Source organism: Schistocerca americana, chromosome 3 (assembly GCF_021461395.2).
Source record: "Schistocerca americana isolate TAMUIC-IGC-003095 chromosome 3, iqSchAmer2.1, whole genome shotgun sequence".
Taxonomy (NCBI): Eukaryota; Metazoa; Arthropoda; class Insecta; order Orthoptera; family Acrididae; genus Schistocerca; species Schistocerca americana.
In genome coordinates, this window is record NC_060121.1 from 347,441,125 (window position 1) to 347,465,325 (window position 24,201).

General features: G+C 37.6%; 1 protein-coding gene across 1 annotated transcript in view; it reads right to left on the minus strand.

Annotated features, from left to right (window-relative positions):
• LOC124607213 (sialin-like) overlaps positions 1-24,201 on the minus strand; it is a 123,004-nt gene that overhangs the window by 65,861 nt on the left and 32,942 nt on the right. Inside the window, exon 4 of the mRNA XM_047139483.1 lies at positions 14,124-14,208. Within this exon, the coding sequence (XP_046995439.1) occupies positions 14,124-14,208 (85 nt within the window). The remainder of the gene's footprint in view (positions 1-14,123; positions 14,209-24,201) is intronic.

Here is a 24,201-nt window from a genome sequence, read left to right on the forward strand (position 1 = left end):
AACAGCAGAACAGTGAAAGACACAAATGAACTTATAAAACAAATAAAAGACACAAACAGCATCATTCATCTCTTTTGATGTAGAGAACATGTACACCTCAACATCCACTGCAGACACAATAAAACTAATTGAAGAATACTTACTGGCATACAAAACACTACCTGCAGCCAACATAACTAAAACCATCAAAGCAATGCACCCTAAAATTACTTCTAATTTGAAAAAGAACTTTACTTATATGTAGATGGGCTTCCAATGGGATTCCCAATATCAGGAACATTGGCAAACATATTCATCAACCACACAGAAAATTGTAGCGAAATTCAGGAAGATCTGCAGCGGATAGACACTTGGTGCAGGGAGTGGCAACTGACCCTTAACATAGACAAATGTAATGTATTGCGAATACATAGAAAGAAGGATCCTTTATTGTATGATTATATGATAGCGGAACAAACACTGGTAGCAGTTACTTCTGTAAAATATCTGGGAGTATGCGTGCGGAACGATTTGAAGTGGAGTGATCATATAAAATTAATTGTTGGTAAGGCGGGTACCAGGTTGAGATTCATTGGGTGAGTCCTTAGAAAATGTAGTCCATCAACAAAGGAGGTGGCTTTCAAAACACTTGTTCGACTTATACTTGAGTATTGCTCATCAGTGTGCGATCCATAGCAGATTGGGTTGACGAAGGAGATAGAGAAGATCCAAAGAAGAGCGGCGCGTTTCGTCACAGGGTTATTTGGTAACTGTGATAGCGTTATGAAGATGTTTAGCAAACTCAAGTGGCACACTCTGCAAGAGAGGCGCTCTGCATCGTGGTGTAGCTTGCTCGCCAGGTTTCGAGAGGGTGCGTTTCTGGATGAGGTATCGAATATATTACTTCCCCATACTTATACCTCCCGAGGAGATCACGAATGTAAAATTAGAGAGATTCGAGCGCGCACGGAGGCTTTCAGACAGTCGTTCTTCCCGCGAACCATACGCGACTGGAACAGAAAAGGGAGGTAATGACAGTGGCACGTAAAGTGACCTCCGCTACACACCGTTGGGTGGCTTGCGGAGTATAAATGTAGATGTAGATGTAGAAAACACACTCTTTGATACAGTCACCCCAAAGAAAGGATAGAAAATTATTTACTGGTACTGATATGTGGATGACATAATCTGTATGGTTGATGAACCAACAGAGAAAACTGGCAAACTTAATACAGGCATAAACAATATATATGCAAATATTCAATTCACCATGGCAAAAGAAATATAAAGCAAATAGATTTTTTTGGATATAACAAGAGACCACAATAAACACACATTTGGCATCTTCAGAAAGCCAACTGCCACAAACACAATTATACATCCTTCATCCAACCACCTGCAAAATCAGAAGTTAGTGGCCCCAAAACAGATGTTACACAGACTAAATAATATTCCACTCAATGCCACAAACAATGGTTACAGCACCCTCATAGTAAAAAAAAGTCAAACCAAAATATTAAAATAGAAGCAAAGAAAAATGAAAACAAGCAGAGAACACAACACTAAAGACACTGCAGCACACACAGAAACACAAAACAGAAACACAATGACACAGCTAACAGAAAAAAGGAACAATTTAACCTACAAAGACAAAGCAACATACAAGATAGCAAATATATTAAACAAACTGGAATTACACATTGCTTACAGAACAAGAAACACACTCCAATCACATTTAAAAACAACAGAGAGACCAGATAAATATCAAGGAACAGGTATACACCAGTCAGAGTGCCAAGAATATGAATCACTATATCTGGGGTTCACAAGTAGGAACTTCAAAACTAGATATAGAGGACATATAAGAAGTTGGAAATATGAAAAGAACCATTATACGATCTTCGTAAAACAGTTGATAAAACATGAATGTGAACAATTCAAATGTGAACAATTCAACATGGAACACAGAGTGAGTAATGTCAACAAAAAGCTCGTGACATATCAAGAAAATTTTCACATACAAAGAGCCCTTGTTATGAAAAAGATTGTACTTAATGACTAAACCCATACAAGCATTAACTCCCTGATCATATTAGCCAGTAAAACAATAACAAACAGAGAGCTGAAATATAATCAGAGATTACAGAACCTTCCTGTCTATCCTTTTTCTCTCTCTCTCTCTCTTTCTCTCTCTCCTCCCTCCTTCCTCTCTCTCTCTCTCTCTCTCTCTCTCTCTCTCACACACACACACACAAACACACATACATACTAATATACATTTAAAAATATAATGCTCCCACAAAGAACGACACATTTACACACAACAAAATACACAACAAACACACACACACACACACACACACACACACACACAACACAAACAAAATAAAAACACACAATGCCACTTGGCAATGCTACACACTGTAAACATGCACATGTTCAACACAAAGTGTAAAGTCAAAGTGATGTATGTGATGTATTGAAACAAATATGGGTGAAAGACCGCCAGAGATCAGCCAACTGGAGCATGGAGACTAATGAACACATCTTCAGGATCGTACACATGGGCTAAGAGAACTGAAAATCATAACACCGAACGATGATTTCACATCACGAAATTGGTGCTACAAAGGCTGATTCCAACCTGACAAACAAGAAAAAAACATGAGAACATATAACATAGTAACATATTGTAACTACCACATAACACATTAATTTATTATATGTATATTACAGGCCACTGAAGATGGTTCACAAATAAAAGAAGCGAAACGTGTATGGCGTTATATGAACTGCCTTCAATTAGATGCATAGATGGAACATACCTCCGCAAATAATATAGTTTTTGCTGTCTGAGAATTTCCTGACATAGTAACTGCTTCAATGGTTGATGAGTATGACGTCACATAATGTTGTGACAGTTGCATAATATTTCAAGATGGCTGCTCGTTATCTTCAGGTGCTTACTGACATTTGATGCAGTGACACGCCAATATATTCCTCGCTAGAACAACACAGGTACCAAAGGATGGCGCTACAACATCACTGTAGATGGATCAGAGACACTGACATCCATAGCCCTCTACTGAAGAAAGGTGCTACACTCTTCACATGTGCGATGAAGGACTGGTTTTTCTTCCTTATGGTGGTGGCTCGCGTGTCCATTGAGATAGCCAGGCAAGAAACAGCAAATAAAATATGTCTGCCCGCCTCCAGCGTGAGTGCAAACGATGCTGGATTCCATTAAAGAGAACTTAGATCTAAAGGGACCAGAGATATATAAAATCTCATGATGAAACTCTGTTTCATTTGGAAAAAAATTTTTCTTATTGCACTAAGATCTTCTGTTTTTAAATATGATCCTTTCTTTTCTAAAGAACACGCTAAAAAGTAAACGAGTCTATATCCTTGAATCTTACATCACAATATCTTTTTTGGTGAATTACAATGTTTCTCAAAGCTGATTTATACTCCTTCATGTTCGATGATAACAATTAGCATATCCCAGAATACTTTTATTTCTATGTCACTGATTATCATCACATCTTCATCTATGTTTGTATTAAAAAATGGAACATCATAATTGCTCAATTTGTGAAATGAAATGGGTATTGTATAACTAGGTCTATAGTTCAAATTGTAACCAGCACGTGAAGTTCCTTTACACGCAGCAGTAAAGATACAGTGATCTCTATCTTTTATTTCATCTTCCTGAAATTCTTCATAGGAAATACAACAAAGCTTCGCTGACTGAAAACCTTGTTCTTCTTTGCAACTTATACCCATTCTTTCTATTTTGCGTTGCTGAAGACTTCATTCAGAGCCTTGGCAATGAAATTTAGCTTATTTGTGAACTACTTCATAGGAACACTACCTCTGTGTAATTTGAAATCTGAATATTCATTATTGCATCTACAATGAAAATAACAGGCTACAATGAATGGCGTACATAATTGAACTTTCACAGAATATGAACCACAATTTCAGCTATGATTTCTTGTGACACAATTGGTTTCAGCATGCACTCAGTGCCTGCATACGTTACAAAAGGCACCTTTTGCTTGTTTCTGATACTGACAAATTTTACACGTTCATTCTTCCTGCTGGATATTGCACTGTTAAGCAGTGAGAACTGTGAACAGTCCATTGGTCAGCTATCTGTTTTTTGAATGAAAATAACAAAGATAGTGTCAACACCCTACAATAGGCTTATGATACGCAGTACACGAACATCCAGTAATATCGAAAAGTATTAAGAAAATGATATACATTTCTTTTGATTCGTCTGATACAGGCAGAAGAAATTCGCAACCAAGTGAAAGATATATTGTAAGCAATTGATTGATTTTCTTTGATCTGTTCTCAAAAATTAGAAAATAGGATTTCAAAAAGTGTCTAGGCTCCTTGAAGCATATCTCATTATCTATTACAGTTGAGCACATTCAAGCCTTAATAGCGTAATCAGCAGAAACCTAGTCAAGATTACTAGTTTCTCGCTGTTCCTGACTTCCATTAAGTCACTTCGGAGGATGTTCACCCATTATTCACCTTCAACACTTCTTGTGAGCTCATCTCATGCATGCAAAAAGTTATTACAATTTGAGTGCATATGTGAAATCTAACTAAGTTTTAACAGATGTACCTGTGTTAACAAAATCAAATTGATTCTGTACTGTGTTTTGAGGGCAAAATCTGTAAATCAGCTTTTCTTGAACAACTGTATTATTTTCACGTTTACTTCTGTAAAGGTGTTCAGATCACCACCAAAACCAATGACTTTGTATGTGAGAACTAAACTCTCTTGCAAGACTTGTTGAAGTCCACACAAGAACAGTCAAGGAATTGTTGAGAGGCTTCCGAGAGTGTCTTATTTCACCGAACCGACTTAGCAAGATCTCAGACAAGAGGAGATGTGTTGTCTGCACATGTGCATCAAGGAATTGTTATTGTAATCTCCAAGCACATCATATTTCACTAAATGCACGAGCAAGAAGCATTCGCCTCTTCCACTGTGAGCTGCGCACCTTCATCGTTCTTGATGTTATGTTGATGATTTAATGCATACAGTTGGGGATGAGAGGTTTTCATGGCTGGTCCTTAAAAAGCGTGTTCTCCTCCTCATAAAAACACTGGTACCTAAACTTTGCTTACAAAGAACATCTGCTTTAAAATTCTAAAATGTTAGATTATGAAGATTTTATCCCTTAGCACCAGTAACATAGCATGAAGCAGGCCCAAGATCGAACGTAATAAAATTGCATTAAACAGTCAGTAATATATATTACATTATTTCTGTGTAATACATGATGCATTATCTTCTTCCCTGTAAAAGGTGCTTGGTGAGGTAAAGTATTACTGTTTTTGTCGTTATCCTTGCATATTACGCAAGTGTGCAGATTAAATGATGCACCACATTAAATTTCTATCCCGTCTTGGAGGTTATGACTGACGGTGTGTTTGCATGTGAGTTGTGGAAATAACATTGTAACACTGTTTCTTGCACCATGTGGATACAAAAACCGAGCCACAATCTTGTTTTGGCTCCTGAGTGTATCTTAACCTTTACATTAGACGAGTAGTGCCAATAAAGTGAGCCTCATGTGTTTTGTACTGATATAGAACCAGTATTTGCGTATTTTGACAAATAATGCAGATAATTTTTCTATTTTCAAAGTACTGTTTTCCTTTTTATAGGAAGATAGAACCACAGCCAGTTTTTGGAGTCAAGGGTCACTTAATCTGTAAGTTAAACTAGTAGTTCCAAAAAAAATGAGCTGTGTGTTTTATGTACCATTATAGAAGTAGTGGTAGTAGTAGTAGTAGTAGTAGTAGTAGCAGTTTTATTCATCCATAGATCTCTTTTTACAAGGATATAGGACATGTCAAAGTATTTACAAGTTTAGACCAATTTAAAATAAGCTTATTCGTATACACATGCATTTACAGTCTTCTAGTTAGAGACAATCATTAGATTTGCTCCAGGCCGCACGGAGTGGATGCGCTGTTAGAGGCACCATGTCACTGATTGCTCGGTCCCTCCTGCCGGAGGTTCGAGTTCTCCCTTGGGCATGGGTGTGTGTGTTTTTCTTAGCATCATCAGTTAGTTTAAGTTGTGTGTAAGTCTAGGGACCGATGACCTCAACAGTTTGGTCCCATAGGAATTCACACACATTCAAACATTTTTTGAACTTTTGAACATTTGCTCCCAGTATACAATACTTTTTTTTACAAAAAACATAATAAATAATTTAATGCCACACTGTTTACCCATATCTCACTACCAGTCACTGCACACACTATATATGCAGTATTTCATAACACTTCACACAAACACACACACTGTGATCTCTGGGCCATTTTCTGCACCGCAACTTCCTATTTGCTATCCTGAAAAACTGAGTCAGCATCCCTCTATAATGAGTGGGATGTTGAGCTCAGAAAGAGGAAGAGGTGTTAGTATTGTGCTATGTGTAGCTTGAGGGGTACGTTTTTCAAGAAAAGGAAAAAAGAAGGAAAAATTGTGAAAGTGTTATGTGGAATGTTGAATGTTTTGTAATCATTATTATTATTATTTATTTGTATATCTCTCTTAACCAAACCCCTATTCTGTTTTGTCTAAGTAATCCTTCGATGTATAAAATATATTACATTACAGGTATTTTAGCTGCCTTGTTAAATAAGTGTATTTTTGCAATTTGATTAATCTCTTTTGGTAATTTATTGTACAATTTTATTCCTTGGTAGAAAATCTGTTTTGAGTTTTAGGTCTATTTTTCTTGGTAAATGTAAGTTGAGACAGCTCTTGCTCCATGGTCATGGACAGAGCCGTTTGTGCTGTAATTACCAATGTTATTTTTGATGTGTACAGCTTAGTGGTAAATGTATTCATATGAAGCAGTTAAAATCCCAGTGTTCAGAACAGGTATTTATAATGGTCTCAACTGCTATTTTTGGTTATTATTTTTATGGCTCCTTCCTGGACTTTGAAAACTGTATGTTCGCTGGGTGTTCACATCACTTCAACTGAGACTCAATATTCATTCCTAGAAATTTTGAATTTGTTACACAGTATATAGAGGTGCCATCTACATTTAATTTAACATTGTCATTTTCCCTCTTCAAACTAAAATTCATGGCATTAGTTTTCTTTATGTTCAATGTCACTTCCTTGAGAGCTTCATTTGCTTTCTCTGCAAGGAGTTCTCTGCTTTTCTCGGTGACTATAATATTGCTGTCATCAGCGAAGAGAAATTGTTCACCATGAGTAACGCTACCAGGAAAGTCATTGATGTACATCAGGAATAGTATTGGTCCTAATATGCTACCTTGTAGAACCCCTACATTAAGATTTTTGCCTTCTGCACGTCACGTAAAAATTTATCCGCTTGGCGCCGGCAGCGCTAATTCGGATTACTTGGCTTGTCTCTGACTGTTCTTGACATCATCGGGAGATTATAAATTGTAACGTTTTACTAATCTCATCGTTAGTTCTCATAAGTTCTCACCCCTGTTCCCCCACTTTCATGAAATTTCGAAGATTTACGTATGTAAATAAATACAAAATTTGTTTGTTTCATATATTTGTTTATTTCCGTTGTCTTTGGTACTTAGTATTTCTCTTTCATATGATATGCAGCAAAACAGACTCCAAGATGTAACTCAACTCCACAAGATTTTTGATTTTGATTTTGGAACATACATAGCAGTTTCTTCGTTTTCATTTATTCGTTTAGGAAATACGTAGTCCTATTACTTGGTGCTGTTTACGTGACTAGAAAGTCTGTGAACCGGATCACGATGAGACATATATGATGTAGTGGCAACCTCCAAGTTTTGCTCTGCACCTTCATCATAAATAATCGTATTGTCTCTTTCATCTGCCATGATGAAAGGGCACAAGTACTTATAAAAATAAAAAAACTTGTCGACATGTGTAACTTATTGTTACCTAAATAAAACACCAACAGAATGCAAAAGATACTAAAGTACAGTCGCCGGCCACTGCTCGATACTATGTTCACGACACCAATGTGGTGTCGGCGGCTGTTGACTGCTATTTCGCGCACAGTATCACTGTGGTGTCGCCGGACGGCAGAGTGTTTATGTATTTTGGTTCTGATAAGTGTTTTACTAAACATTTGGATCTATTTGAAGTATATGTATCTCTACTCTTTGTACCCTATCTGCTAGGTATGATCGAAACCAGTCATCAGCGACCCCTCTTATCCCCAATGCTTCTAATTTATTTAATAGAATCTTGTGGTCGACTGTATCAGAGGCCTTAGAAGGATCCAAAAATATGCCTGTGCCACACTCATCTTTGTCAAGAGCATCAAGTACACCTTTTGTGTATTCTACTATGGCTGACTACGTATTTTTGCCACTTTGGAAATCAAACTGATTCGCTTCAAAGATTGTATGTATTCAGGTAATTCATTAATCTTTCATAATTGCTTCTATTATTTTTGAGAATGGTGACAGCATGGGCATGGGCCAGTAATTATCTATGTCTTCTGCATTACCTTTCTTAAGCAAAGATACAACTCTTGCCTGTTTTAACTGCTCTGGAAATGTCCCTGATGTGAAGGATTCATTTATTATATTTGTTATTGGGCCTTGTATAATCTCTATGCATTGTATCAGTGAGCACATTGGTACTTCATCTACGACTACTGACTTCTTATGTTTTAGTTTTGGAATAGTTTTATTGACTTCATTCTCTGTGGTTGGAAGTAACAACATTGTATTTAGTGCAACATTATTTACAGGTGTTGTAATTGTTTTGGGGAATTTTTGCTGTATCTTCTCTGCAATGGTTGAAAAATGCTCGTTTAAATAGTTTGCTAAGTGTTGTGGATCATTTATTACATTATCCCCCTACATTAGCAGCATGTTATTCTGCAGTTGTTTGCCTCTCCCCATTTCCTTTTTTATAATGTCCCAGATTGCTTCACTTTTATTCTCTGCATTATATGTTATTTTGTCATTAAATGACTTTTCTATAGATCTTTTTGTATCTGTGATAGAAATTTAAGAATTATGGATCATTGCGATTCTTTTTCATGGAACTCAGATATTTAAGTGTTTGGGAGGACTTCTTAATACCTGCTGTTATCCGTCTGTTTTTGTGAGAAGTTGATACAGACATGTATACTTTTGGAAATGCCTTTTCAAATTTCAATTTAAATAATGTGGAGAACTTCATATTCACCTTGGTTTCCTTATACACTACATCCTAGCTTTGTTTTACTAGGTCTTTTGAAGAATCTTTTTTTTTATTTCTGATATGTGTCTTTTTAGGCTTGTAGTTTTGAAAATGATTCGATGCCTGATTTTACTGTTGTTATTTGACAGAGATGGTCTGATAGTCTGCATCACATTTTTCCATGTCCATATTTGTGGTCACATCGTCAATTACTGATGCAGTCATTGTAGTAACCCTTGTTGCACTATTGACCAATAGGGTCTTGCCAAAACTTTGAAGGGTATTTATGAGGGTGCTGCTGGATTCATGTATGATATTAGAGTTGATGTTTATGTCCCCACACAAAATTATGTTGACCTTTGTGCTTGAGACTTTATCCAGAACTTCTGTTAATTTATTGAAAAAAGTGTCCATACTACCACTGGGAGATCCATACAAACACAAAATGATTATTTTCTTGGTGATATCAAGCCCTCTTAATTCAATGGCTGATATTTCAAAGCGTTTGTCTTCAATTTCTGTACTGAGGTCATGTCTTGATCTGAACTGTGTTACTTTTCTGATATAAACGCATGATCCTCCACCTGTTGAAGCAGTTCTGCAGTTAGAGTTTGCCCTTTCATACAATGATAATACTATGTATTGAATTTCTGTCTCTCTACACTAGCACTCAGCAACACAAACTACTGTCCACTTCAACGATTGGAGCTCAACTTCCAGTAGCTGTATTTTATTTCTTATTGATTGCATTTTTTTGTGAAGGATTGTTAAGTCTCTGAAATGCCCCATGTTACTCTTTCCAGAGGTTTGTTTTTATTTGTGATATCTGGTATGCATGATATTTGGAGTGTTAAAATCTGTCTTGTGAGTGATTGTTTCAATATTTTTTAAACTGCTGGAGATATCCTTTAGGCAGGGGAACCTGTTGTCTCGATATATCCTAAAAAGACTTACTTTTCCTACCCATGACAACAGGTATTTGACCATGTGGGCCCGAGATTCCCTCCCCCCCCCCCCTATATTTTCGTGAATCTTCCCTTCTGAGTCCTGTTTAGGTGTAGGCCATGCCTAGTGAAACCCCCTGTGTTGATAGTCCTGATGGGCACCAGAGAAACATGAGAAAGCTGGCTATCCTCAGAGCCATCCCTAACTCCACATTGATTCGCCTCACAGCTCCGTCAAGGTGTGGTCGATTATGATGCTGGAACAGCTCAACAAAGTCTACGTTGGTGCCATGAGTCAGGGAAGCTATTTTGTCCAGGTCACCACCTATGTCATATGCCCCATCCCTGTCCAAATCGTTTCCCATCCCACCCACTATCACTACATGGACCTCTTTTGTAAAATCCTTACATAAAGACCCTAAGTCCTCTATCACATGACTTAGCCCTGCATTTGGCTTGAAGATACTGGTGGCCTGGTACGCTGCCCCTAAACTTTCCTGTAACTGATGGCCCACACCTCACCCATGGCTACATGGCTACTACCTAGCAGCAGAACTTTCTTCTTCCTAACACTTTGTACATTCCTCGGCTTCTTGGCCTCAGTTGAAGTGTGTTGCACATTTCCTGCTCATCATTCTACCCTAGGCTCTTCTCCACTTAACTCTGGTAGTGGTAGATAACTGTTTCTGATGTTGATGATAAAACTGTCAGATCAGGTTCTCTTTCTTCCTATCATCCTACCAGCTGCCAGTTCCCAACCACCCTACTCCCCCTATCTCCCTTGATCATTATCAGTTCCTTCCTTGCTTCCTCCAACTGTGCCTGAAGGGCACAGATTTTTCTTTCCTGTTCCCTAATCAAAATATTCCTACTGCATATTCTGCAGTTTCAGGAGAGAACCTCTTCTGTTCTCCCAACATTCTCCCCACTGCATCCCCCCCTTCCCCCAGTGAAAATATTTCCTACAAGACTGGCAACAAATCCCTCTACTCGCTACCCATAACAGCTCCCACATTTCTCACTCAAGGTCAGTTTGTAAAGAATAATTAAGTATAAAGAATGATTTAAATTTGACAAGGACGCGAGATTGGCTGTATGTAAACAAAAACGACACAAGGGTCTTATGTGCGGTTGTTGTTGTTTCTGTACCGATTTGGAGATACAATGACAGGAGAATGAATTAGTAACTACTTTGCTTTCAGAGAATTTACGTTATCAAGTGTGTTTGATCAGATTTTTAAGCTTGATAAGTAGGAAAATTTAAGCCTAGATATCGTCTATCTAACTAGTAAACAATACGAAACGTGTTAGTTAAACAACATATCTTTAAGTGTTTTGATAGGCAATGCAAACAATTCTTCCTTTCTTTTAAACTCTATTTTACTTTTGGTGCAAGGATCCAGTTTTCGTTCACGGCCAGAGATTGAATATTCCTCAGTAGAGAATCTTCTGAAATGATACTTTGTGAATAATTAATAAAATGTGCTCCAAACCTTTTAGTAATGCTAAATGACATTAAGAATAATTTTTTCCTGTGTAAAGAAATCTGTAAAGTGAGGAGAAAAGGTCATGATTTAATATAGGGGATGTATTTTTGTGCTGTTCTGATAAAGAATGTTACAGAGAAATGTTTGTACATTGAAACTTAATTTAAAAAGAATGCTCTATAAAGCAAGTCGAAGGCTGTCGCAGCAATTTGTTTTGGACTAATAAAAGTAGGAGCTGTGATCTCTCTCTCTCTCGTTTGTTTTCGACAGCTGTATCATAAAATGTATGTGTCGCTCCCGTGTCTGCAACTTTTGGTTAAATAATTATAAGTGCCACGTTTGAATCAAGAAACCGACTTTCCACTTCCATTAATGTCGCATCTCAATTTATTATGTTGTATTTTAGAACTTTTTCAAGCTGCAGCGATGGAGAGTCGCCGACGAATTGTATGGTGGCCACAATTGAACACCACTTGTGTTCAGTTGGCAATTACTTTATCAAACTTTTATTCAGCGTCCCCGAGATCTCTTTTACCGATCTTTTGTATCAGTATCCGGGCAACGTAATTACGCAAACTGCATAATTCTGAGATCTGTCACTGGCCTCTAAAGTCTAAACAATGCCGTCGGTCAACGTTCTCGTCGGTCTGTGGGAATCTGATGCTGGATAGCGGAATGCAACTTCATTATTGTTGTTGTTGTTGTGGTCCTCAGTCCTGAGACTGGTTTGGTGCAGCTCTCCATGCTACTCTATCCTGTGCAAGCCGCCTCTTCATCTTCCAGTACCTACCGCAATCTGCTCAGTGTATTAATCTCTTGGCCTCGCTCTACGGTTTTTACCCTACACGCTGTCCTCCAATACTAAATTGGAGATCCCCTGATGCCTCAGAACATGTCCTACCAACCGATCCCTTCTTCTAGTCAAGTTGTGCCACAAATTCCTCTTCTCCCCAATTGTGTTCAATACCTCCTCATTAGTTATGTGATCTACCCATCTAATCTTCAGCATTATTCTGTAACACCACATTTCGAAAGCTTATATTCTCTTCTTGTCCAAACTATTTATCTTCCCCGTTTCACTTCCATACATGGCTACAGTCCATACATATACTTTAAGAAACGACTTCCTGAAACTTAAATCTATGCTCTGTGTTAACTTCATTATTAACAAGTGAAAATTTTCTATGCTCCATTCTACCATTTTAGGAGCTTTTCCATCAGCAGCAGTGATTAAAAAGTTTTATAATATTTTTTGTCAATATCAGTAATATTATACTTCTCTAAAGATATTACTGCTTCTGAGGTTCATAGCCGTGTAGTACAGCAAGCCTTTGCACTTTGCACCATGTTGGTACAAGGTTCGAATCACGGCCAAGTTTTTGGTGCCAAGTGTAGATTAACGTGTAAATCACGCCAGTAGTGCAAATAAAGTGAGCATTAATTTTGTACCAATATAAAACATATCTTTAGATATTGTGATAAGTAATACAAACAACTTTTGTTTATTTTATAGTGCTATTTTACCTATGATGTAAAAATAGAATTTTCATCTATAGTCAGATATCAAACTTTCCTCTGTGTGGAACCTTGTCCAAAGATACAACTACTCCTGAGACTCACAGTAGAAGAAAGGCTTTCACCTGTTGACCCAATCCTTTCCCCTATAATCTGTCTTGGCGATTATGAGTGGCAGTGTGTCTCTGTGTGTGTGATATGGAAAGAACAATGTGACACTTAATTTGAGGTTCCATTGTGCCTTGTATCAACTGGGTATAAAGAACGGAATTCAGGTTTTAGGCTTCAGATGTAACTCAACCCGTAAGTAACACCAGTAGTAAGAATAAAGTGAATCACATATTCTTTTGTAAAACAATAATACAGGAAATTTAGATATGGGAAAATCATTGTCGCACATTATTTGAGGATACATTTTGTCTTCCATCATGTGAGCATAACTATTGTTACACCAGTAGTGCTAATAAATAACCAGAAGTAATTTTCATATTTATAAATAATATAGACTGTTTAGATATGGAAATAACATTGTGGCATTTAATTTGAGAGCGCATTGTACCTTGTACGGAATGGGTACAAAGACGATCTTCAGTCGAGTTTTGTCACCAAATGAGGGCTACAGAGAACACGATGACTAAAACTGGGGTTCATCATACGTAAAATTGTGCGACTGTGATTGGGAGGGGAAAAAGTGTGTTTGTGTGCATGTGTTTTAGCTCAGGAGCTTTCTAATTTCCCACTTCCGAGAAAGAGGCAACGCTTAAGAAGGAGTTACAAATTGCTATATATTTATATATGTGTGTGCGCGCGCGTTCAGGCGCCTATTCCCATCCCTAATGCCACGCTCGCCTCTGCCTGTAGGCAACCGGTGTGTGTGATGTCACGCAAACGCTGCTTAGGATATTATGGCACTACGCTTATAAACTGTGGTCCAAAGGCCTGTAGACACACTAGTCACATGTTTGCAGAGAATTACATTTTGTTGACGCTTACCGAGAAAAATAATGGAAAACAAGCTCCTTTCGTGATCTGGTGCCCATCTGCAAACCATCGTCTGTATAGCTGGTATTATGCCACCCTGTAAACGAAAAAGACATTCTTCAAGTCTGATCTGAACAATCAGATGAAAATGAAAAATAAATTTATGAGAAAGATCTTACAAGATATTGAAATGCTTTATTATGTAATATCTATACGTTAAAGGAGGTACAATGAACGTAAATCTCAAAATTTGCTCTTACAAACGGCCACATGGCACTCAAATTTGAAAGAAACACCGTTGAACTTAGATTTTGATACTTTGGCAGTCGTGAGAAGGGAATAAGAATAGAAGAGGAGGAGGAAAAGGTAGCAAAAGACAGAGAAATGGTAAGCATGTTCGTTGTGGACAATAAGCAGTTATACACTGTGTACATAGTTGGATCTGAATTTATCTGAGTGGAGACTGACGAGACTTTTTTCAATACCACATCACTTAGTTTTGTAATCTGAAGTGGTGATGTACATAATTCGAGTAGAATATGTCGTAATCCACAGTGTGACGTCGTCTACAACGATATAAACAATAGTCCAACATGCAGCACCTCCATTCGACATTACTTCCTAAAACGTGATGATGTGAACCGGTTGTAACAGTCTGATGTTACGGGTAGACATTGCTGATGAACATGTACACTTCACACACATGTTGCAAAAGTTATGTCCACTCACATTGTGTCTTGTGTAGACACGGTAGTTCACGTCAATTCAACAATCTGACTAGAGGTACAGTTGTTCAAGGAGAAACAGGGCCAAGTGGAAGAACTGAATCAGAAAACAAATGCGGCAATAGCAGTGGGGCCTCTGGGAGAAATGAACACCAATAGTATGTCTAGGTGACTGGTACTTAATGCTTTAGATCGATTAGAAATCGAAGTGAAAAATGGAAAATGGTCAAAGAAAATTAGAAAAACTATGTAAAGCAAATTAGAAAAGAAAATAGAAGTGACTGAAGCCAAATTAAATGCGAACAGACCAAAGCAAACTCGATAGTAAAATCATATCAGGTTTGGCTAATTTGGAGTTAACTATTGCTGAAGTTGCAGTAAGACCGAAACATGAGCTGAAAAATCGGTGGCGGGAAGCAGAAGGTAACATCAGAGCTACAAAAGAAGAATCTGAACAGGTTGCTGAAAGAAAAAGCTCAAGCGTCAGCAATCAAGTGGATTCAAAGATATCTGAACAGCTTAAGCAGGTAGGGAGAAACAAAGTAGAAACTCTACTAGAATGTACCATGGCAGTGGAACAAGAAATAAATGTGATGATTCCACAAACACAAGAAGGTTGCATATTGTTGACGGTACCGCACGAAAAATACGATTGGCGTTGTGAAAAGGCAAAATTCAGTTATCTGGAATTTAAAAATAGGATCTGTCCATTCTACGGATTTCATGCAGGGCCTATGAAAGAACATACTGGTACATTGGAGTGAAGTAAGTCAAATACAGGCAGCCTGTAGTCTCATGAAGAAAGACAACCAGCATTGGGCATAGAAAGCACAGGATCAATGTGAAATATTCAGGGAGTTTATCCACAAGTTTACTCGGAAAGTTTGATCACGTGAAATCCAGGAAAATGTAGCGAGAGGCTTTATCTGGAGCTTCAGTTATTATTTTTATTTTTTTTGCGGGGTGGGGGGGGGGGGCAGTATATCAGCCTAGTGTCAGAGGATGCTTAACAAGTTAGTGAGCATGGATTTGTTTTTAAGCAATGAAGTAAAGATTTTGGACTATGTGCAAACTACGATGGACATGCATGATTTATAGTTGGTGATGATACAAGACCAAACAAGAAGAGGAATAACAGAAGATTGGAAGAGGACGATAACAGGAGATGGAATTATCAGCATATCTACACAAATGCGAGACAATAGTCAGGACCAGGAGCTCTAAACATGCTGAGAAGATGAGGCAGTAACTGCTAGTTAGCAAGAAATCAACATTAGATACTACTGTGAAAGTTGCTTGGCAAGTTTCAAGGAATCATATACACCAATCAGCGCAGCAGGATGAGCATTAAAAATAAAAACACAAGTGACGTTACACGCAGTGATTAAGTGTGTCAAGCGAACTCTTAGTAACTTGGAAGATACACTGACAGGAGTGACGTCACAAGCGGTAATGTAGGGCGGGAGATAAGTTGAATAGAAGTTATCTGCTGCAGAAACACTTGTCAACCGGGGAAATGGGGAATCATTAAATACCAGTTGTTTAGAAAACCCCAGAGGTGGAAAAACAAGAGAGAGACATATAGGTAATAGGAAGAAAAAGATTTTTGGGGAAGGAATAGAATGTAATGATGGAAAGAGAAGAGAAGAAACAAGAGAAGAAGAAAGAACTCACGTACTTAAGGAACTGTCTTCGTAACTGGTGGAAGTAGAATAACAATTGAAGAAGAGACAAAGAAAAGATAAGAGCTAAATTATATGGACCATTTCTTCCGATAACAGAGCGCATATTGGCAATGCAAACAGGCTAAAAGACAGTGCAGAAGACAGAGGCTGAAGACAGAAGTAAATCATGAAAAGCAGAAGTGCAGGAGAGGAGAAAGAGGAATCTGTAACAGAGAAGAGGAAAATAGTGTTGTAGAAGGTAGAAGGTGAGGTGATAGTAATATTGCTGTTGTTGTTGGTTGAAAGCAGAAATGTCAGTACGAAAAACGAAGAGGATGCAGTAGATAGTAAGTAGGCTATGTGACTACACATAAATTAGAGGATGAAGAACGTGGAAGAGGAGGAGATAGTCTTGAGGTAGAGGAAGATAGCACTAAAGAGAAAGAAGAGAAGAAAGAAAATGAAGGGTCTGAAGAAAAGAAAGAAGACGAAGAGGAGAAGGTGCAATGAGAGCCGAGGGAAGCAAGCGATGAGAAACTGAAGAGATTAGCAACAGCAGAAAATTTAGTTAGCAAGTATATGCATCTGAAGAGGCAAGACATCACGCAAGTAGAGCAGTCTGAGTTAGTCAGTGACTGCAGCCGGATTTATTTCATAATGCGGAAAGGAGTGTTACTGACAAGATGGAAGAAGAAGAAGAAGAAGGTGAAGGTACTGAGAAAATGCTTCCTGTCAAGACAAAATACTAGTATTTCTAACGAAGCAACGATTTATGAAGGTACTTATTAAACAGGTGATACTAATAAGTGAAAGAGGCCAATAAGTGGGTGCATTTACAGGAGATTTATTAACAAAGCAAGCTTAGAAGACATTATTTGCAATAGTATTTTCTTTGTTTATTCTATGTATGTTCGTGAAATGATTCAAAATCACAAAGAGAGATGTGTTCAGACAGATTGGAGCTGGCACTGCTAATTTACAATCCACTACAGATGGTAGAATGTGCCAGACAGTACCTTTGTTGCCTAAAGGAGTGGTTTGTCCATTGTGAGAAAGTATCAAGTGCAGTGACAAGGTGTGAATGAATGAAAGACGTAGTGTCAGCCATGTGCTTGTCACCAGCTGATGCTAACAGGCGAAGCGAGACAATGTCACACCTTGCTTATAAATGAACGAGGTATGAGTGGGGATATGAATTAAGAATAATTGAAGTTGTTTTAAATTGTCAAATATATAATACTAATCTAATTAATGACAGTAACTGCCAGAAACTTTCATAAAGCTATTTGAACTTTACGAAAGTTTCAGGGACAGATGTGACAGAGATTTCTGTCCAATGTAAATAATATGTTTCAGTTCAATAATATTTTGTTAATTGTTTGTGTTCTCAATTTTATGTCATTTCATGTTCTATAACTGAGTTTTATTAATGCCAAGTGCAAAGTCTGTATATTTGCATGTATGACACCTTATTTGGAAATACATTACTTTTGTTGAGGTTTGTGTAATATTCATGTAAATTTTGTGATTTGAACCACTATGCCCAGAACGTTATAACTATCATCTATGTTTGCAGTGAAAGAGAAGACAGTCTAGAGCAACAAGAATGTGAGAGAGATGAAAGTACTCTAAGGTAGGAAGAGTAAGGAGGAAAGGAGAAGTTTCTTGAGACAAAGTCTGTAGTGTGATGCGTGGAGAAGAGGGAGCAGTGTAATGAGAAGAAGTTAAAGTGAAGTGGTTTTGGGGTAATTGCAGACGTAATCAAGGACTGTTTTGGAGACTGAGTAATGGCGTCATGGTGGAACGTGTTGGTGAGCTTTTAGTTGAACATTACACATATATAAAAATTACTTGAAGTGAGTGGAGATGTTTCCAGAATGAAGAAAAGCCTATAGGAGGACTGAAGAAGAGACTGAGTTAATTTGATATTTCAAGAGAAGTAGAGGATATAACAACTGTTAGTTAGTGGATTACATGTTCCATGGACCATTTTGCACAATAGATCATAATGATGTGCAATGAGTCATTATACATTCACATCACGAATTAATTCGTACATAGTTACGTTCTGACCATTCTAAGCTTTCTCTTTTTTCCAAAAGTAAGAAGATATACCAGTTAGTAATTCCTACCCACCATCTTTTCACACTACAGTAATAAAAATTCTTATACAGATCATAAGGTTTTGTCAAGGAGAAACTTTCGCAGTTTGTTATCAAATTTTACTTTTCTGTCTGTTAGACATTTTATATCACTGGATAAGTGATAAAAGATTTTTGGTGCAGCATTGTGCACCCCTCTTTGTGCTAAAGATAATCTTAATATGGAGTAATGACTGTCATTTTACTTTCTGATAATATAATTATGTAGCTTAGCGTCCCTTATGAATTGTAGTGGGTTATTTACAACAAACTTCATGAGGTTTAAATATACTGTGAAGCAATAGTCTGAATGCCCAACACGTTAAACCGATGCCTACAAGATGATCATGGGTGAGCACCAAATATTATTCCTACAGCACTTATTTTGGGCAATGAAGACTTTTTTTCCTTAAAGATGAGTTATCCAAGAACATTATTACATAAACCATTACTGTATGAAATTATGCATGATATTTCTAGAATGAGATTTTCGCTTTACAGCGGAGTGTGTGGTGATATGAAACTTCGTGGGAGATTAAAACTATGTGCCAGACCGAGACTCAAATTCGAGACCTTTACCTTTCGCAGACAGGTGATCTACCAACTGAGCTACCAAAGCATACAGTTTTAATCTTCCAGGGAGTTTCGCATTAGCACACACTCCATTTCAGTGTGAATATCTCATTCTGGAAACATCCCCCAGGCTGTGGCTAAGCCACGTCTCCGCAATATCTTTTCTTCCAGGAGTTCGCAGAAGAGCTTCTGTGAAGTTTGGAAGATAACAGATGAGGTACTGGCAGAATGGAAGCTGTGAGGACGGGTTGTGAGTTTTATGTAAATCGTAAAATGCAGAGGACCTATTACGCTAGCCTGGGGCACACCTCTCAGTTGTGAGAGCACTTGTCCGTGAAAGGCAAAGGTACCGAGTTCGAGTCTTGGTTCGGCACACAGTTTTAACCTGCCAGGAAGTTTCATACACAAAATACGTAAGCTTACTGATTTGCCCCTCCCCAAAATTTGCAATGGTAAATGTGGCAGTGCTAAATTGTTTTAGGAGTTTCAAACTGTGTTTCTTCTTCAGTTTAAATTCTAATCAATATGGACTGCTAAGAATTTAGAAATTTCGACCTTATTTATTATTTCCTCGCCTTGTGTTACACTTATCATTAATGTAATACCTCTAGACGTGCAGAACTAAATATGTTGTATCTTTTTTAAAATTGATGGTGAGACCATCAATCAAGTTTGCAGAAAACTAGTCAGTGACACTTTTAAGAACTTTGTTTACCATTTCTTCAGTTTCTGTACGTATGCTTGGATTGATTACAATACTAGTGTCATCTGCAAAAAGAACTAGTTCTACTTGTTGTGTACTATATGGAAGAGCCTTTACATACATGAAGATTGAACCTTGGGGAACTCCTTATGTGCTTTCTCCACAGTCAGAATTATGTCCCTGAACTACATTACTTGAATTACTAGTTACAACTTTCTGAATTGTTTTAGTTAGATACGACATTATCCTTTGGTTAGCTACACCATCGATCCCATAAAACATCAATTTATCTATTAGAATACTGTGATTCACACAGTTGTGTGCCTTAGAGAGTTCGCAGAAAATACAAACTGGTGCCATTTTACTATTTAATGCATGTAAAATCTGATGAGTGAACATATAAATTACATTCTCAGTAGAGCAACCCATTTGAAACTCAGATTGTGATTTGCTAAAAACACTGTTGTTGTTGCCATGGAGAGATACTATTCTATAATACACCAGCTTCTCAAACATTTTGGAGAATGATGTCAACAGTGAAACACATTGGTGATTATTGACATTTCTTTTATCACCTTTCTTAAAGAGGAGTTTAACAATGGCATCTTTCAGTCTCTCTGGAAAAATGCCTTTAATTAGTAATGCACTACACATTTAAAAGAAGACTAGGTTTATTACATGGGAATAAATTCTTAGTACTCTATTGGAAACACCATCAAAACCAGATGAGCTTTCATTTTTGAGAGACTGTATAATTTTCCTATTTTCAGAAGGTGAGATTCGTGACATATTCATTAGATTAAATTCTATGAAAGTTACATATTCGACATACTGCTGTGATTTTGTTCTTGAACTGTTTGTTCCTATGCTTTCTACTATATTTAAGAGATGATTATTAAATGCATTTGCCACCCAATCATTTATAGCCCTTCCATTCAGTTTGGTACTGATGTTGTCTTTTTCTGTGGCTGGTATGCTTTCTGTCGTTTCACTACATTCCATATAGCTTTAAGTCTGCTGTTGGAAGCACTGATTTCGGCATTATGGGCATGTTCCTTGACTTTTTAAACACCTTTCTTAGTAATTTTGAATAGTTAAATGGTCAATGACAGCTAGATTATTTTCAAAGATTGGAATATCTAACTGGACAGTCATTTAAATCTGTTGAGCAGGCGAGGTAAGTGAACTGTGTTTTAAAAAGCGTGCGGCTATGCCTTATGAAAGGCATTTTCCGCCTGTGCAATGTAGACAAGTTACAGGAAACTAATGAAATGTGTTCATGAAAAGATGAATGTTATTTGGATTCCATGTGAGAGAATTCAGCTCAGCTTAGTTAACTCTGAGAGCATAGTAAGTGCTGTGTACACGTAAGGTAAGTGTCCAACATAAAGGTAGCATTAAGCTAAGACCTGCCACAGATACATGTATCTGAATGGATGTGCCCTGCTGGTACGCTGTAAAAGAGAATCGTCAGCAGTAATACATGAGTACAAAAACAATAATTTATTAAAAGCATATACCGTCAGCTGGGGTAACATTGGCACTTTGTTGGTATCACTGTCCCAGAGAAAAAAAAATGTTTCTGTGCCATGCAGCTCATACATACATCAACATGTATTCTGTTCCTACTGCACTGTTACTGTAATTCACGTATCTGCTGCTGCAGCAGCACTTGTTACGTGACAGGTCTGCCAGTCGAGGTAGAATAGCAGTGTTCCAACTTTCATCTGTTTGTCATGGATTTCATTTTAAATTTTGGTGTAAAGATGAAACTTCTAATGCTTCGTTTTATTATGAAATAAACACAATATTTGGTAATGGGGTAAACTGTTTCACGTTTTGGGATAACTTTGGCCCAAATAATTTAGCCTGAAGCTTTGTTTATTTTGTCACCTACTGTCATTTACCTTAAAAGTTTTTTACTATTTTAAATTGAATTGTTTCCTGTTAAGCTGACATATGTTCACTGTCCTACTAAATGATCTGTTGAAGGGTCTAAAAAAGGCCATTACCCATCACAAAATTTCTGGGTACAAAAAGTGTGAAAGTGTTTCACTAAACAGGCAGCAGGTGTTTGCCAATGAACAAAACTGAAGCGACATGGTAGGAGAGGCATTCTTAGAAGAACCAAAGAAAAAAGAGGTGTTTTTTTAACATTCTCAGTTGATGCTAAGAAGGTGTATTACTGGGAGAATGTTTCGCAAAATACACGAAACGAAAAACGGGTCTAAAATGAACGTATTTTCTGTTGCAGCAGTAGACTGCTTAGCGTAATCAGTTTTATTAACATTCAAATTGCGTTGTGCTTTTGAAACGATTGATTTAATAAAAATAAAGCAAATAGTGTTTTCCTTGATCATTTTATCTCAAATTTTAGTTATGTAACTCAGCTTTTGGAAACAAACAATTCATTGAACTTAGATATCAACTGGCTAAACATACGATCATTCTTATTTCACCGAACATTGGTGCAGTGTATTTTTTTAGGTTGCTGTGAACAGATTTCAACATGTAGATCAAAGTTATCACAAGTAAAAGTAATATTTCCCCAATTTTTTTGGAAAAAAATATTTCAGGCAGAAACAGTTTCGAAAATATGAGAATACTGCATGAGATACAGATTCTTGAAAAAATGTTACATTGCAGTGTACGAGCATCCCATCCACTAATCAGAGCTTTACATGTCAAAGAAAATGAAAAGATGAGCCAATGTTGCCCCAGTTGACAGTACATACGAAAGTGGATACTCAGCTTTTGCTTTGTGGGGTAGCATGTCACTGATGACCTTTTAACACGACTGCTAGATGTGCTATGTTACGACGACGTTGCCTCTCTTCGATCCAATAAGTTAACAATATATTTATTTCATTTACTGATAGTTTGAGGAAGCGAATAATTGTGGATTCGATTAAGAACAGTAGCTGCGTTCGGATCACAAATTGTACGGTTTATTGCCGAACTCATTACTGATTTCAGACACTTTTAAATATTCTCGGTTTTAGCAACATTCCACATACTAACATACGACATGAATGATTTCACATTTAAACCTTAAAGTGAACATAACGCGGCAGGAATAATTATACCTAAAGCAAATTCGGAAGTACATCCGAACAATGCCGGTGCTCACTTCGTCTGAACACCACCTCCCGCCTGGCACTGACTTGAGCGGCGGGCTGAGCACTAGTGCCAAGCAACAATAATCACTACTGCTGACAGCATTTTCAGTCGGCAACGATTACTCTGCAATGCTGGACTCGGCTAATCCAACGGTAGTTGGATTAACACAGTGGTTCCCACACTTTCCGACACCATTACCCGTTAGTGAATTCAGATATTAACTAGTACCTCTACGCCCCCGCCCCCTCTCTTCATCACCAACAGAACTAAACTTTAAGTTGAAAATGAATTTTCTTTGAACACTTTTATTTTTAAAATGGTGAAAGATAAATGCTAGTTACTTTTTGCAGATGTTTTACTAAACAACTAACTTGAGTCAACGAAACAATTAATACTACTTATTTATAACAAGTCTTTTTCCATTTAGAATAATGAAGCAACTGTCAACGTATCAAGAGCACTGCCTGCAATTCCTTCTCAGAAAGCAAAGCTTACTATCCACACGGAGCATATACACTGACTGGACAACTTATTTCTCAACTATTGAAACTAGAATAATTCAGAATTCTTTGTGTCCGATCACTGTGACTAATAATAGTAGCATACAATGTAGTCCGCACCCATAGCTGAGTGGTCAGCAGGGCAGTCTGTCACGGCAAGGGGCCTGGGTTCGATTCCCGGCTGGGTCGGAGATGTTCTCCGCTCAGGGACTGGGTGTTGTGTTGTCCTCATTATCATTTCATCATCATCAGTGGAAGGCAACGGGAAACCACCTCTGGGATCACTTCCCTAGACGCTCATGCGGTGGACCACTCTGACGAGGCTTCCCCCATGTCAAGACCTGCCGTAAGGCAGAACACAAAGTTTTTTTCCATACTATGTATGTGTGTAGCGAGTGACTATGTGAGGAAGGCGTTTATACATTTATTTGACAAGCTGTAACATCCACTACATTTTGTGACACATTAATTCTATCGTTTGCAGGTAAACTGCTTATTAGCAACATTAGTAATCAGTACTTCAGGTTTACGAAGTATTGACTATAGTAATTATTTTAAAAAAATGCTTTTCTACATCTACATATATTCTCCAATAGCTCCCAAGTCATATGCCCCCCCCTGTTCCACTGTCTCAACACCTCTGTACGAGCTCTTATTTCCCTTA